Source organism: Protomyctophum bolini (genome assembly GCF_963924005.1).
Source record: "Protomyctophum bolini genome assembly, chromosome: 6".
Taxonomy (NCBI): Eukaryota; Metazoa; Chordata; class Actinopteri; order Myctophiformes; family Myctophidae; genus Protomyctophum; species Protomyctophum bolini.
This window is the reverse complement of record NC_137867.1, coordinates 24,542,337-24,558,233: the sequence shown is the minus strand read 5'-3', so window position 1 is coordinate 24,558,233 and position 15,897 is coordinate 24,542,337. Positions and strand designations below refer to the sequence as shown.

The following is a 15,897-nucleotide window of genomic DNA, read 5'->3' as shown; positions in this document are numbered from 1 at the left end:
TTTTATTCCCTTTGTAACATAAAATGCTGTTGGTGTATATATGTGTAATATACTAATATCATATGCAATTCACATTTTGCACTATTTTTGAGGCTCCTATAGACAGCTTTGTGTGTGGCTGGGTCTGTCCCTGTTTCCGAGTACGAAAATAGCGTTTGTTCACCACCAAGTGTCACTGTTGCACAGCCTAACACACACAGGGCAGGGAGCTTGTACAGTACAATACAGCACGACTCAGACAGTACTGATTTTTTTATTATTGTGTGGTTGCCCTAACAGGGCTAGTAACCATACTAGTAATTGTTGCCCAACTTTATTATTCTTTGTAGTTACAGATAATGCTGCTGCATTGTCTGAAGGAAAACATAAGTTTTACTCTTATGTACTGTACCTGTACACAAGATGTAACAATAAAGCACAACCTTGAACATAGCCTACATGTGATTCGTAATGAAACTATAAGGAACAAATGGTAAAAGCATGCTTCTACTAAATTACTAATTACTAAATAACTTTGTTATTTCTGTGAACAAATTGTCAAGGACAAGTCGCAAAAAATATCAAGTTTTCCCTTTTTTACATAATTTCAAAGAAACTTCCACTATGTTAACACAAAAATGACCGTGACAAACCAGCATGTTTTTCTACATTTCTTTGGGAGGCATTGGGATAAAAAAAATAGAATAAATGAGTGTGATAAACGTTCTGTTCCCTTGCATTAAAGGTTTGCCTGATACTAATGGGTGCACTTCTCAAACAAAATAACTGTTTGGGACATTATGATGAGGTCAGCCTTCTGTAGTGGGTGGTCTGTTGCAGAGCAACCACCAGCTTGCTATCATGGCCAGTCAATCATCTTCAGCCTTTATGCAGTTGGAAAATGGACACTTATCCCAGCAGAATACCTCTAATGGATCATTACAGTAAACCTTAACATTCCCTAGTGGGCACCAAGCCACTCATCTCTCCAGAGGCTGTTGCATTGCATCAATATATTTTTCTGGACTGTTATTGGTGGTGATTGTGCAGATGAAACTCAGTAAGACTTGGCAGAGATATATATATATATATATATATATATATATATATATATATATATATATATATATATATATATATATATATATAATCTCACTCTCTCTTTGCCAAGTCTTACTGAGTTTCATCTGTGTGTGTGTGTGTGTGTGTGTGCTCTTATACTTGAGTATTGTGACAAAACAGAGCCTTTCAGATCAGTACACTGTATAGTACAGCTCTCATATAACCATGTCCCCAACTCTGCATACATAGCTTGTACTAGTGACAAATATGCCTCTCATCAGTTTAGGACAGGTAATGTGATCATGAATTCAGCTGTCTACAGTCAGTGGTCTCTTACATAAGTCATCTATGTCCAGAGCTACTGTACTGCAGAATCAGCAGCTGTACAGTACCAGGACCCATTCTGGTTGTTATAGATTCCATAGGCTTTCCTGGAACATCCAGACACATCTGATATCAACATAAGATAGCTTTATTCATTGAGCACTGAGCATACAAAAATGGAATGGAGGCACATACTCCATTTCCTTAAACTGGCAAGTCTCCAGCCACAGCAGCAGTAAAGACATCAGAAAACTGGACCCCATTCTGACCGAGCCGATTTAAAATATCTTGCACATTTGTCTGTAGGGTCAAAGGGTCACAAAGGTATCGTACATCATCAGAAATATCCAACAGCCTGAGAAGGAAAGCAGCCCTGGTCAAGACACCACATAGGGTGCCATGGAAATTTGAATCCACAAGAAGTGCCAGCCATGCCGGGTTCAGGGTCTCACCTACAGAGAATAAAGAACATGTACTGTGTAACATAGCTGCTTATAGACTGATTATGATTTACATTTCCGTATTCATATCTACAGTATAACAAAGGACCATACCAGTGGTTTGGCATGTTTAGCACATTGGCTACATCTCACTGTAAATAAGACATTATTGCTGACTATTTTTCAAAGCATACTAGCGTTTGTAACAAAGAAAGAAAAGAAGAAAAAATTGTTTAACATTGACAAAATATAATGGTGACAGAATTGTCACTATGCTGTCTCATGCAAGTTTCAAGTCTTTGCAAGTTGATTTTCAGACCGTACTGAAACAAAAGCTAGAAAATTGCCCTCATATCACATATGTCGCTTGGTGATTTTATATAGGGTTTAAGTGGTTAAATTAAGGCATTTATTTACCTGGTTCAAAGTCTTTGCAGACTGCAAGGTTCTCTAGGATCTGTGCAACATTTTCCTCTGCCCACAATCTGAGGCTCTCTGCCAAGGCAGCAGACTGACAGTATTTGTTTGCAATCTGCAGCAGGTAAGGAAGCAGACAAGCAGACAACACGGAGGGCTCTGCAAACATATTGGCTTGATCTTGCTCATACAGACTGGCACACCTGTTGAAAAATAACAATTAAGCAATATAAGAAGAATCTGACATAATATGAATGTTGTCTAAATGAGAGTACAGACTGGATGAGGTAACTCACCCCATCTCATTGGCTTCTTTCAAAACAGTTCCAAGGTTAGGCTCAGGCAGATGACAAAGCAGCACCTCCAATGTCCCAGGACTATCCCAGTATTTGTCCACTAGCAGATCCAACAAGAAGGGCACTGCCTGATTAACCTGCATGAGGTATATGTTTCTCTGGCCTGCTCCTCTTCTGGCATGGTAGAGCATGGAAGTGAAACAAGCTGCCTTCATCCTTACCTGCTGGCTCTCATCCTGCAACAGGCAAATGGCTGTGTTGATCAACCTGCACAATACAAAATAGACGCATTTATCAAAGGATGCAGCACAGAGATCATGACTCATGAGACACGATTTTACACCTCAGTACCTGGTGTTGATAGCTAGGAATGTGTGGTTCTCTGTCAGGGCTCGTGTCATTAAAGGAGCTCCAGCCAGACACAGAGCCTGAGCACAAGCCATCCTGAGAGCTTCAGGAGCTGCTGGGTCCCGGTGGACCTCCAACATGCTGCACAAGCGCTGGAACATGGATATCTGAAGGCTGATGTACGTACAGATAAGAAAGAAATTAGGAAGGTGGAGTTGATTGTCTCAAAGGAATTTGTTTCCACACAGAAGTAGGAAACAATGACGTACATCAAATGGAGAGGCAAACCTCTGGGAAAGCAGCAGGCTGGTAGCACAAAGGACACAGGACAGGAACTCTGGTCCACACTTCTGGTCTTCCATGTGACCGAGCAACAACTCTAGGCATTCCAGCAGGATTGGTTCATCCAACACAGTTGACATAGAAGAATGTTGGGGTAAGACGGACTGACATGCAGAGGTCATCACTGCTACCAGGGCTGCTAGGTAGGTCCTACGGTACTCCACACTGTGACCCAACAGTGCCTCCCTCAGGTTGAGCTGGGCAGAGAGAACACATCACTGACCATGGACATTGTATCCATACATCATGACTGCAATTGATTAGGGGGAACATCTGAAAGGGTATATTCACCCACAGGGCACAACCAGATTATATCCTGGTTGAATAACAATACAGCACTTTCAAAAGCAATGTTATAACAAGTGCAAAATGTATTTCAGTTCTTAGTTCTATATCCTCACAGGCTCACGCTATTATAACAGAATGAGCACTGTATGTTTTCTGAAATACATTTACATATTGTACATAACCTAGTATACAATCACTTACCAGTAAGTGTAATAAAATTACATATTTGACCCAAATGTAACTGAAATGTCAATCTGGGCAACATGCAGTATATCTTTCTAAAACGGGTATCTTCTGATAAAGGGTGACTAATCCTAGTGGAATTTAAAGCCCAAAACAAAAGGTGATATAGCTATAAAGGTATCATTACACAATGCAGAGAATGCATAGAATGCTGCAGTTTGCTTGTACAGGTGAGCCAATAACAACTTTATGACACAGCACAGAAAGAAAGACCTTAACTGTATAGGTTCAAGTATTCAAAATGATAGAATATAATAGCTTACACACACACACACACACACACACACCCATTTCTTGTGGAATGGGAGAATAAGATCTCCAGGCTGATTTAACTCAAATAGCATTATATTCAAGCCTATCTTTGCTTCTTTAATTTCCTTATAGTGTTCTAGCAAAGTCATGTTGTGCTGAAAGCTGTTGGACGGGTTTTGAAAACAGGCTTTTGCAGAAGGAATCATGTCTTACCTGCAGTACTCTCTGGATCACCTGTTGCAAACTAGCCTCTTGTAAGTCACACCCATCAATCACATAAGTGACCAGTGTGAACTTCAAATCAGGGCTTGCTGTAGAAAAACCTTCCCATATTTGACATGCCTGCATTATGTCTGCACACAAAAAGTGAATGGCTTTTTGATGGAACGACGATGACCCAACCTGTAGGGTTGACATAAGGGGTTTATCAAAATCTGTGGTTTGTTCAAAATCTGTGGTGTGTGTGTGTGTGTTTGTGGTGTGTCCAGGTGCCACCCCATTACCCATTTTGTGCATTTGGAAATATGCCCGAGGAATGAATCCAGGGTGTGCCGCAGAACGTAAATTCATAGCACTGACCGACTGGTTTTATGAACATCTTAGCATTTGTGACAAAACAACAATGTAGTACTCTGTTGCCACATGTTGCCTTTGTGTATTTATCTTTTAATCTCGCAAGACTGAATATGCTGTCGTGGAAGGATTTGTCTGAACATGGAAAAAATACGTTATAAAGGTTAATGCTAGTCCATTGCATGTGTGCATTCGCGCACACGTGCGCCTGTGTGTACGCATGCAATCAACAAAGTCTGGCACACCACTGAATCTGTGGTTTGTGTGTATGTGCGTGGCTGCGCGTGTGTGTGATGAAGAGAGTCAAGTATAGCAAAGTATACCTGAAGTCTATGCTGTGGTGTATGTAGCTCACGCCGAAGTGTGTCACTGATATTGTGCAGGAAGGCCTCAGAGCAGTATCTTCTCAGTGAGTGTGCTACTCCAAGGTAGGCCTCTCTCACCATGGGACAGTGCTGAGCCCCAGTCGACAGCCACAACAAGGCTTCCACTCTGCTTACCACCTCACACAGATCAGCTGAAGCGGCCCTACAAATAATGACACAGCGTTTCATGGATTATTTTTTTCATGAATCTGCCATTCAACAACACGTAGTCAACATGTGCCATTTTATCATGCCACCATGGTCTGAAATCATGTCATGTCAGATTGTTAAAGTCGGAGCCTCGTGCTCTGTTAGTAGCAGCCAGTTCTGATAGCGCTGTCTTTGTTTTGTAAGAGTATTTTCCTCTCTTGGAGAAAATGTTTTGGCTAAAATACCACCTGAAAGCTGCAGTACACTGGTTGTTTCCTGATATCGGCTTTGAGATAAAGAGACATCATGACAAATGTGATGAGGTCAGCACATTTTGGGCACATTTGGGCAAGTGGCTATGGCTGCTTTTAGTCCAAGTGTATTTTGTGCAAAAATAATGCTTGGAATGGATTCAGAATCATGAAAAACCCATGTCACATGCTACTTAAAGCAAAAAAAAATACATGTTAATGGTAGGATAAAAGGATTGCCCAATACTAACAGCCGGTCAGCAAGTGGATTCATGATTACATACATATATAGACTATTGTAGGCCAATAAAAAAAGACTATATACCAAATTTCCCACTTTAAACAAAAGAAGGCTGTAGGCTGCCGGACTAATACTATACCATTTCTAATGTGTTCTTACCTGTCTGTGCTTAGAGCTCTGTCTAGAATGGCTTTGATCTGTAATAGCTGTCCATGGAGTCGGTTGTGACAAGTTTTCTGGGAGCAGAGCAGCTCAGCTGTCAATTGGAGGATGCTGTTCATGTATTCTGACGGAGGAGTCATGGCAACCAAGGCCTTGGAGGACATCACTCTGACACTATAGATGGGGCTGGCAGCCAAATGGAGTAAAGGAGCCAGGAAGTCTGACAGAGCTCTGGGAAAGAAAGACCAGACGAGATACAAATGCCAGGCCAAGCCATGTCAGTCATGAGAGGATTATGCAATACAATACAATAATAGTCATGAGAAATAGCTCAGATGTTAGAGCATACCTATTTACACGCGCCTCAACAGTGGGTGCAGGGCCAAAACGGCAATCATGGAAGGAGGCCCGCACACCATTCTTTTGGTAAAGGATTACTTTATTGAAAAAAACATGGATCCCCGGCCGGGTCATACCAAAGACTGTAAAAATGGGACCCAATGCCTCCCTACTTGGCACTCAGCATCAATGGGTTGGATTGGGGGGTCAAATCAGCAAATCAAATGATTCCCGAGCGCGGCACGGCTGCGGCTCACTGCTCCAAGAGATGGGTCAAATGCGGGGAACAAATTTCACTGCGGGAACGTGTGTGACCAATCGTACGACTTTGACTTTTGACTTTGACTTTGAAGATCCATTAAGATCGGAAGTTGTCATTTTTTCAATAAAGTAATCCTTTGCCAAAAGAATGGTGTGCGAACCCTACCTCCTTCCAAAATAGCTCAAATCTTAAAATGACAATGACAATTATTTCGCTTAATATTGTAATCAAAATTATGAATCCTTATTATTGCTAATTATGATTTATCATTTTGATGCTCATTGTGTTAATCGGTGCCTTATCTTTGGTACCGTATTTGGTCTCAGTGATTTAGTTGTGCCTCTGTGTGCCGGATGGATGGGGAGATGTAGCCTGGGTTCCAGCCTGATTCTCTGCCTTCCGTGGATTTGTATTGTCACTACAAATCAACGAATCAGTCTGGAACCCAGACTAGGGGAGACGAGTTGTACTATGTTGGTTATTAACCCATGAGACAGTGAGGAGACAAGGTGCAACAGCTGACTAATTTAAGATTAGATTTATATTAAGATAAATTAAGACCTACCTTGCCTAATTAAAAAATATATACAGAAGAGTAAACTAAAGGATGACCTAGCCATCAGCACGCAAGTTACATAATTATGTGCAAACAACAATCACCCTGTTATGTCTGGGATGCCAGGCTGGAGTTTGGCTAATAATGTGAGGACAGGGTAGAGGGAAGGGTGGAGGTATAGCCTGGCCTCCCCGGGTGTTCCCTGGAGGTCTTGTGCTGCCCCCTTTAGCTCTTGCAGAAGGAAGGGCTGCAGTCCAGGGTAGTGGATGAAGAAGGCAGGGGGAGACATGGCTTGCAGCATAGAGCCTTCCTCACCCCCAGGCTGCTGGCCAACCATTCGTGAGCATAGAGAACCTACAATAAAGTGAGTTCGATGAACATCAGAATCTGACTAGAAAGTAAAAAGGGTGGGTACATCAAATAAAAACATAATGTTTATCGTATTAGAAACTGTAGCTCCAACTCATGCTCCAGACACACCCAGGTTAATGAACGTCTTACTGTACAACTGTAGGGCAGCATTCCTCATCGCCCAGCAAGGAGAACTGAGCAGAGTGAGGGACAGGATAGCTATATCTGGGGCAAACTGAAGGATGGCCACTCCCAGTCCAGAGCCACGCACCAAAGCCTGCAGAGTGTGGACTGCACTCACCTAGGTACAATGGAGATTGGAGAGGATATGTCTGTCAAACACGTGTATTACTATTTATATGCGTGTCTCTCTTTGTATGTATAGGAATGTGACCATATTTATTTTGTATTTCTTATATTTCATCCATGCCATTTTTACCTGAGGCAGGTCCAGTGTTTGGTCCCAGTTATGAGGTAGAGGAGTTCTAGCTGTCTCCAATAAGGTGTGTATGCTGTGGGCCAGCAGGGGCCGGGATTTGCTAGCCTCCTCTGCAGACACTACACACAGGATAAGCATGGGAAGCCCCGCCGCTCGCCGTGTTACTGATGTACAGCGTGGAGACTGCAAAACATGCAGCCCCTGGAAGGTGGAAATCAGAGAGGAAGGATGAAATTAACCTGCCAAGCAGCAGACTGAAGGGTGGATCGTTAAATAACCCATGGGGACACCTTTGACAGCTTACTTGTTTCAGAATTTGGGCCGGGATGTCCCTAAACTCCAGATTGTTACTGCTCAAGAGAGAGGCACATAATTTGGTGAAGCCCACACAGCAACCTTCCACTGCCCCCTGGTGGAGAGAACCACATTTGTTGTTTTTACAGGATGAGGATGAAAAGTGTTGAAGTGATCTACTGTATCTATGCCTTGGGCTGGACGAGTCCATCTTTCTTACCCAATGGCGACATTTGAGCAGAATGTCTTTGAATACTTTTGATGCCCTATTTAGCTCCTCCACGGTTAGGAGTGACAGAGCTGTTTTGGATTCAGCAAGTATTCTCTCCACTAGAGATCCTAAAAAAAAACCTATTTCCTAGAGAAGAATAGAAAATACATTTATCTACAATACAGGAAGGATTCATATCTGTGGTGTCAGATGGTGTTTCAATAATATCTATAGCTTATAATTGGCATGCACTTCTATTTTACCTTGAGTGTTACCCAGCAGCAGGTTAGAACCAAGCTGTGTTCTTCAGACAGCAGAACACACTCCTCTCCACGGCTCTCTACATCCGCTTGGGCTATCAGAGAACTGATTGCATTCCCCATGTCACAGAAAGATGGGGGCACATCTGTCAAAGAATGTAGTGATTTAAGGGTAATAGTCCATACTCACATTCCCATCAAATCCACCAACTGATTTTTACAAGCTAACCTGGTAGCTACAGGGATAAATACCGTAAGCTCTGTAACAAAGGCTTATAATAGTCCCATTTTGTCACAATCTCCACAAGTCAATACTTTTACACACACACACACACACACACACACACACACACACACACACACACACACACAAGTAAGTATCTCAGGGTTTTGTTCTCGAGTGAGGGAAGCATGAAGCCAGAGAATCGGAGCAGCGGGAACAGTATTGCATTCACCGTAACACACTGTGTGATGAAGAGATAGCTGAATCATGAATTCATCTAGGGTCATGAAATGTGGATTATGTACCAACCAATCTGGGAAGCAAAATTTGGATACCAAAAATTGCAGATACTATTGTACCAAAACATGTTTTTATTTGTATTTCATTTAGGTGGCTAACATCGTCCTTAGGGGTAGGGTGAGATGCTCAGTCATCTGTGAGGGATGCACCTCAACTGAGTCCTTTCCGTAGAAAGGACACATTTGAGGTTGTTCGGCGTGTAGTAAGGACCTTCTGGTCGCCTTCCCAAGGTAGCTTTCCAGACACACACAGCTGGGAAGAATTAACGACGCAGACCTTTAACAACCTTGAACGTGGACCGAGGCCCAAGCAGAGCATATCTCCATGCTGGCCTGGGAGTGCCCCAGTCAGTTTGCTAACATGGCCATGGAAAGGGATGTCTGGGATTCTCTGCTAGACTTCAGATAAGCAGTTGAAGATAGATGGATGGATGGATGGATGGATGGATGGATGGATGGAAGGACGGACGGACAGACAGACATTACCATTCTGGTCAACAGTGTTGTCCTGGGCAGTACACCCATACAGTACACCAAGCAGAAGCAGAGACGTGTTCTCCAGCAGACCCAGTAGCTCAACGGTCAACTTATTGTCGATGACGTCACACAGAACGCCGGGCACCTCAAGCAAACACCTCTCAAGGGCACTCAAAATACCTGGAACACAATTCATAACAACACAGTCTTACACTGTATCTTAAGAATGGAAATCTGTAAGAATATGGCATGAGTGTGAAATGGCTGCCATGTGATTATGAGCTCAGGACTCACCATGTATAGGTTTGGTCCTTGCAGCGAGCATCAGATCAGCCTTAGCAGCCAGGTAGTGCTGCGCCAGTTCATTCACAAGGTATCTGGCCATGCCAGAGGCCCTGGGGTCACTTAAACTGTTGTCATCAACATAATTACTGTTTATCCAGAGATCCTGACACTGGCCTTGAGATCTACAGATCAAAGAGTTCACAAAAGCTTAGCCCTCACTAGCACAGCAGAATACTTTATTCTGAGAACACTGCATACGCTGGAAGTGAAGCTTACTTCTGGAGAAGCACCTTCATCATCAGGGCTCCCATCTGAGCCTCCTGTACCCGAGGACTACAGAGGAGCTGCTTGGTTCGCCTGAACAACACAGGGGTGATGTCATCTGAAAAACTGAGTGGGAAGAATCTCAACAGCAACCCTGCAGAGAGCTCTCGGATCTGGAAAAGATTAAAGCGTTTAAAAGTTATCATTCCATACATCTGTTTTTTAAATTCTAAACATGGATTGTGAAGCACTAGTACCTCATTGGTTGAATCTTCTAAACAGCCAATGAGGACCAACTGTTTTGATCTGCAGAAGAAGTTCCACAGTCCTCTTTGCCTGGCCCAATTAATAAGAGTTGCCATGTTCACTGCAAAAACAGTTTCATGAAGATTGTTAGTACATCATATAAAAGCCACACTAGTAATGTATGATTTTCCATTCCGGCTCTTAAACGAACCTGGAGGCTGCCCCTTCTTTTTGTCTGGACTCCACGTGTCTGTACAGGTTTCCAGAACTGCAGAAAGCAGCAGCAATACAGTCTTCTTCCTCTGATAACTGTGTCCTGGTGCCAGATAGGAATATGGGAGCTGGCCCAACCAATCCACAAATCCTAAACAAAATAAGAATTCTCCATCAACCTGTCCCAAAGAACAGCTTTATTATGCAAGTACGTTTTTATTTCTCTCACCAATTCCCTGGCTCAGTAACAGCTCTGCTTCCTTGGCAAAGCTGGTATCTCCATTGTTTTGGCCCCTTGGTCCTTTGATATTGGCCAGGCAGCAGTCTCTGATACGAACCAGGAACCTCTTTACTCGTGCCTGTAAATGTTGCCGGAAAGGTGAGGAGTCACAATTCATATTTTGAGTAATAAATGACCTCATCAGGGACAGCTCCTCTGAAGTTGGTGCATCCTTTGTCTTTGGTGAACAACACAGGACATTGAGGGCAGCAAGACGGACTTTGTCATCTGCAGTCCCGAGAGCCAACTGGAGGGTCAACAGGGCTGAGTCACCTTGGAGTGCCAAATGTGAAACACCACATGTGGCCCGGCAGGAACTCATGATGCAGGCCCAGGCATGGAGGTGGCCTGGGGTGGCCGGCTCTAAAAAGGCCAAAAGAGGTTCTGCAGCAGAAGGGAACACTCGTAAGGTGCAGGGTAATATGTGGCTTGAGCTGTTGTTCTGAAGAAGGGTCACCTCAGAGGTCAAAGCCTCAAGAAGGGTAGACCTCCAACGCAATGCCCACTGATTGGCAAGATACAGCTCAGTGGGTGGGGAATCCTTTGGTGGGGCATCACACAATTCCCTCCTCTGCTGCTGGATCAGGCATTTGTAAAGCTCAGAGGCACATGGTGACAGATGATTGGTGGAGAGGCACTTCAGGAGATGATTGGGAATTTCAGTATATCTATCCAGCACCTGTGTTGTTGAGGAGACGTGAGTCAAAGTCGGCATTATCGCATCTGAATTTCCCAAATGAAATAAAGGTCTATTTTGTCCTTCTATTGGTCATTCTGTCTACATTGTAGTAAAGAAAACTATTTAACTCACCATGTCAGTACCCAAGTATGGGAGTAGAGCACAAAGAGGCGAATATTTGGCTTTTGCCTCCCAAGGGAGTTTGATTACACGTTGAAGTAGAGCAGAATAAAGACTTTTCTTTTCGTCTCCAAATCGTTGACAGTCCATCTCATAGATCTCCAACAAAAGACAAAAGGCACAGTGCACAAACTCTTGCACCCCATCCACCTGCCATAAAATAGCTCAATTTAATAATGATGATTTTACCACAGGACATTTTTTTATTTAGAGCAATCTACAAAGTCATTCACACTCACTGGGCTCTCTGCATTATCCCAGATAACTTTAACTAGCTCCGATTGTAGACTGCAGTCTTCAGCTAGTAGGCGAACACCTGTCATGTCCAGGATGTCAGCCAGACTCTCTTTCACTTTTTTCAACCATAGTATCAATGCTGTAATGACAACAGTCCTAACAGTTAAAAACAAATTGTACAGTATACAATTATGCACAGTGCACATGACTAAATCAACTGTACAATGTACATATATATTATATTCTCACCTTCAAACACATAGTAGTGACAGCCCGACTTCTCCTCACACAGAGCAGAGATGAGAGGAAACAAACCTCCCAGGAGTAAACACAACTGGAATAGAAAATATATTTTTTATTCCATTGATGAAGAGATAAAACGTCAAGAATGCTATACTTGGAAACAGTTTGAATGATTTGGATATACCTCTGTAGTGTCCACACGGGAACTGAGCAGGATCTGGCCCCGGCTGCAGGTCAATAGCCCCCTACTCACAGCTAGCCTGTCTACTCCATCTTGCCCAATAGAGTTGCACTGCACGCAAAGCTCACCAACAGTTAGCATCCAAGGACCTAACAGATGCATTATATATCAATATCATGAATCCTCACATTGGTCTATCTCAGCAGATTCAAGTATTTTCTTCCCTTTGGGCGCTTATAGAACAGGGATGACACAAACTCAATGTATTTGCTCAGATATAATATTCTACAATACGTTCAGAATTCTGTGTGGAGTTTGCATGTTCTCCCCGTGTCCCCTAGGGTAGGTACCCTCACAAAAAACATGCCGTAATCCTGGTCTCTAAACTGCCTCCCCCTGGCCAGCCGGGGCGCCTGATGGAGGGGAAAGGAACTGGTTGGAATAACGTGTTCCTTTCACGCGCTACGTCCAACCAGCAACTTGGACACTCAAGCATGAAGGAAGCATGAGTTAAGTCCGTTGCTCTCCCCAGGTTGGCGGAGGGTGTGTAGAGCCCAGGATCACAGTAGATGATTGACACAGGGGTGAAAAATGGGTTACAAAATCGTGGGATAAAAAATATATTTAGAAAAAAATACGTTCAGAATACTCAGAAAAAAAAGAATGATACTCAACCTTACTCAAAATAATATCCAATACAATTTGCATGAACTTAGTTTCCATGGATGTAGTAAATGGAGCACTACATCTCAATGTCACTGATTTTCATAATGTAAACATGCTGATAGTTTTGTACCTAAACGAGAGACCTGCAGCAGACTACAAGCTGCCTCTCCTCCTGCTGCACTGTCTGGTGCCGTGTTGATCAGCATGGCCACAGCGGTACCTGCCAACAGCCGCGTGTCCCTATTGGAGCACTGCAATGCAAACACACAGAACAGAGGCACTGAGAAGAAATCTAGTAAGGCAACAGTCGATACTTCAAGTTAACCCATGAGACCTGAGACCAGGTTCTACAAATGTCTTCTTAAATCCTATTCTATAGGAAACCTAGGTTTCTATATCAGTGGTCAAACTTTTTCATGTCAAGAAACCGTAGAATTATATATAGTTGGCCCTCGACCTCTATCTCAAAATATGTTGTTCCAGGGACCATCAAGAAGCAAAGATTTGAGTTAAAAATGTTCACTGGGAAAGAATATTATATTCAAAGATTTGCACACGTTTTCATGGTTTTTCAAAAATACCAGATCCACATCAGAAGTTTGTGACTGTATGAGCTTGTATATCTGCTAATTCTCAATAGAAGTATAACATAATGGTTAAAAGCTGAAGTGACATGGATGGGTTCTATGTCTGGCTTAAGACAGACCTTTCCCAGGATTATGTCCATGAGGGCCAGCAGGATACTCTGGACTGCTGGACTCCCCTGTTCCTTTACCCACACCAGAGGAGCTACCTCACCAGGCAAGAGCTGAAACACCTGCAAACAAACCTATGGAGATCACAGGTTTCACATCAGTAACAACAATCACCTGTGACAAATACTCTACTCAGTCACTTGTGACATAGTAGCGGTGGTTCTCAAACCTTTTCATTTTCATACAGTTGCTGTGTATTAACTACCTTAACTGCAGCATAGCACATGGGTCCATTTCTCAATGTTTCCTCTTGTAGTATAACAGGGAACAGCTCAGCCAGCTTTTTTAACAAGGAGGGGTAGATTTCTTGCCACACAGTACGGCCAATAGTGCTGTCCTCCAGGAACATGCAGGCTGAAAATGTTAAAGTCATGTAGTTGTAAAGTTAATTATGAATGCAATTATATTTACAAACAGCAATATTATACATAACCTAATCATCATCATAAACCTACACCAACCTCTCTGCAGATCCTCAATTGATATCTGAAAAGAAAACATGGTGAAAGTTAGCCACAATTTGCAACTCTAGATTTTTTTTATAATGGGATGAATCTACAGTAGAGTTGCAATACCCTCCATTGACTCCCTACTCATCCAAATTGCATTTGCGATCTGCTTGTATTAAACAACGTTAAACCCACCAACATTGCAGCTCTAGGCCAAGCTTGAATTACCCTTTTTCTGCCGAGCTTTTGTTCCATAAAAATCCACCGTAGACATGTTATGAGCTACTTTCTGTCAAGAAATTCTGTGCAGGTGATTATTTTTCTAAGTGCTGGAGTTTGGAAGCACTCGTCGTACGTCACTGAACGGCCCCGTGTACCACGCGTTTCAAATTTGCACATAATGGAGGAGGCAACTTCCAAACTGCAACACTTAGAAAAAGAATCACCTGCACAGAATTTCTTAGCTCAGAATATGTCTACGTGGATTTTTATTAAACAAAAGCTCGGCAGATTGAAAGAGGATAATTCAAGCTTGGCCTAGAGCTGCAATGTTGGTGAGTTTAACGTTGTTTAATACAAGGAGATCGCAAACGCAAATTGGATGAGTAGGGAGTCAATGGAGGGTATTGCAACTCTAGATTCATCCCATTATTTTAAAAAATCTATAGTTGCAAGTTGCGGCTAGGTGAAAGTTAACGCCAATGCAATGATGAATAGATTTGACAAACAAGGATGAACTGAATTTTCGGTACCTGATCAATGCAGACTATGGAGTGCAAACAGATATAGGTTTCTTTAAAAACTAGTTGGTGATCCACCTTAGCCAGATGTTTCAACATCTGCAAAAGGAAATGGAGACTCATTAAGATGCACTTTGTTGACTAAGCTACACAATAAATCTAACCAGAGCAAATCTACAATACATTCTAGAATCTAAGCCTGACCTGGTCCAGTTTACGACTGGCTGTAGAGATGTTAATCATTTGTAATTGCATGGAGATGAGGAGCTTCACTAGAAGCAGCAGGTGACTCTTATCCAAAGAATGTAGCTCTGCCTCTGGTATCTTTCTCAACAGCTGAGTGGCCTCCTCCAAACATCTCTCCTTGCATCTCTTCACACCACTCCTGTTAAACGTTAAGCATGTCACATTCATTCGGGCCTTTATAAATTGACAGGATATGATATTGGCCTATGCCCAGCTGTAAATATTGTATACCCCACCTGGAACATTCACCAAGTTTAATGACAAGGAGTTCGAGGGTTTTGCTGACATCTGTGGCTGTTGTGATTATGCCGTCTTGCAGACTCGCCATCAGATCTTCAGTCGACAACATCTTTCCCTTTAAATTCCAAATAGCCTGGCTGTTGTTACTGTACAGTCACAGTGTACACGTTTTCAAAAGTAATGGTACCTTGTGGCTTGTTCCTCGCAGAACTCGTGTGACCAAATCTTCTATTCTTCTACTACGTGAAACGGTCATATAACTAGAACAACAGGGGGTTGCTGCCATCTTGTGGCAGTGTGGTCGTGTGCGACTGTGCGTAGCCTAGAAAATTCCATAGCCTCTAGAACAAATACCTTTATAGAAGAGTCAATAGAGACGCGGAATATGATATGACATGTTAATTAATTATTAAATTAAATGAAATGTGAAGTAAGTGTTTTACCATGTTGTAATACAACCCCAAGCCAGCTGGTGTCTCTATTTATCTTTAGACTGTCAGCGTGTTTCTTATGGGTCCAAGAGAACAAGCATTCCTCTAGATTGTGATT

General features: G+C 42.7%; 1 protein-coding gene across 4 annotated transcripts; it reads right to left on the bottom strand.

Moving 5' to 3' along the window:
- Window positions 1-1,492: 1,492 nt before the first annotated feature.
- LOC308317737 (tRNA (32-2'-O)-methyltransferase regulator THADA) lies at window positions 1,493-15,540 on the bottom strand. Of its 4 annotated transcripts, none has more exons than XM_080767009.1 (31): window positions 15,345-15,540; window positions 15,067-15,247; window positions 14,875-14,961; window positions 14,135-14,159; window positions 13,879-14,027; window positions 13,625-13,747; window positions 13,049-13,169; window positions 12,256-12,401; window positions 12,078-12,162; window positions 11,831-11,967; window positions 11,544-11,741; window positions 10,682-11,411; window positions 10,451-10,603; window positions 10,251-10,360; window positions 10,006-10,166; window positions 9,739-9,911; window positions 9,454-9,624; window positions 8,449-8,591; window positions 8,195-8,332; window positions 7,985-8,089; window positions 7,681-7,881; window positions 7,392-7,542; window positions 6,995-7,244; window positions 5,731-5,964; window positions 4,888-5,092; window positions 4,205-4,393; window positions 3,155-3,405; window positions 2,870-3,040; window positions 2,519-2,785; window positions 2,223-2,425; window positions 1,493-1,817 (listed from the first exon to the last, which is right to left on the bottom strand). In XM_080767009.1, exons 1-31 carry the CDS (start codon window positions 15,455-15,457, stop codon window positions 1,570-1,572), a joined length of 5,619 nt encoding a protein of 1,872 aa, XP_080623135.1. In that variant the 5' UTR covers window positions 15,458-15,540; the 3' UTR covers window positions 1,493-1,569. The 4 variants fall into 4 exon arrangements, 3 of the variants coding, with proteins under 3 accessions (XP_080623135.1, XP_080623136.1, XP_080623137.1); XM_080767010.1 differs by having other exon boundaries at window positions 15,358-15,540; XM_080767011.1 differs by lacking the exons at window positions 7,985-8,089; window positions 8,195-8,332.
- Window positions 15,541-15,897: the final 357 nt, after the last annotated feature.

Coding starts and splice junctions, on each gene's coding strand:
- LOC308317737 (XM_080767009.1), bottom strand. CDS start 15,457: ATGTTGTCGACTGAAGATCTGATGGCGAGTCTGCAAGACGGCATAATC. Junction 10,167..10,250: donor TAGAAGATTCAACCAATGAG/GTACTAGTGCTT, acceptor AATCTTTTCCAG/ATCCGAGAGCTCTCTGCAGG. Junction 7,882..7,984: donor CGGCCCAAATTCTGAAACAA/GTAAGCTGTCAA, acceptor TCCACCTTCCAG/GGGCTGCATGTTTTGCAGTC.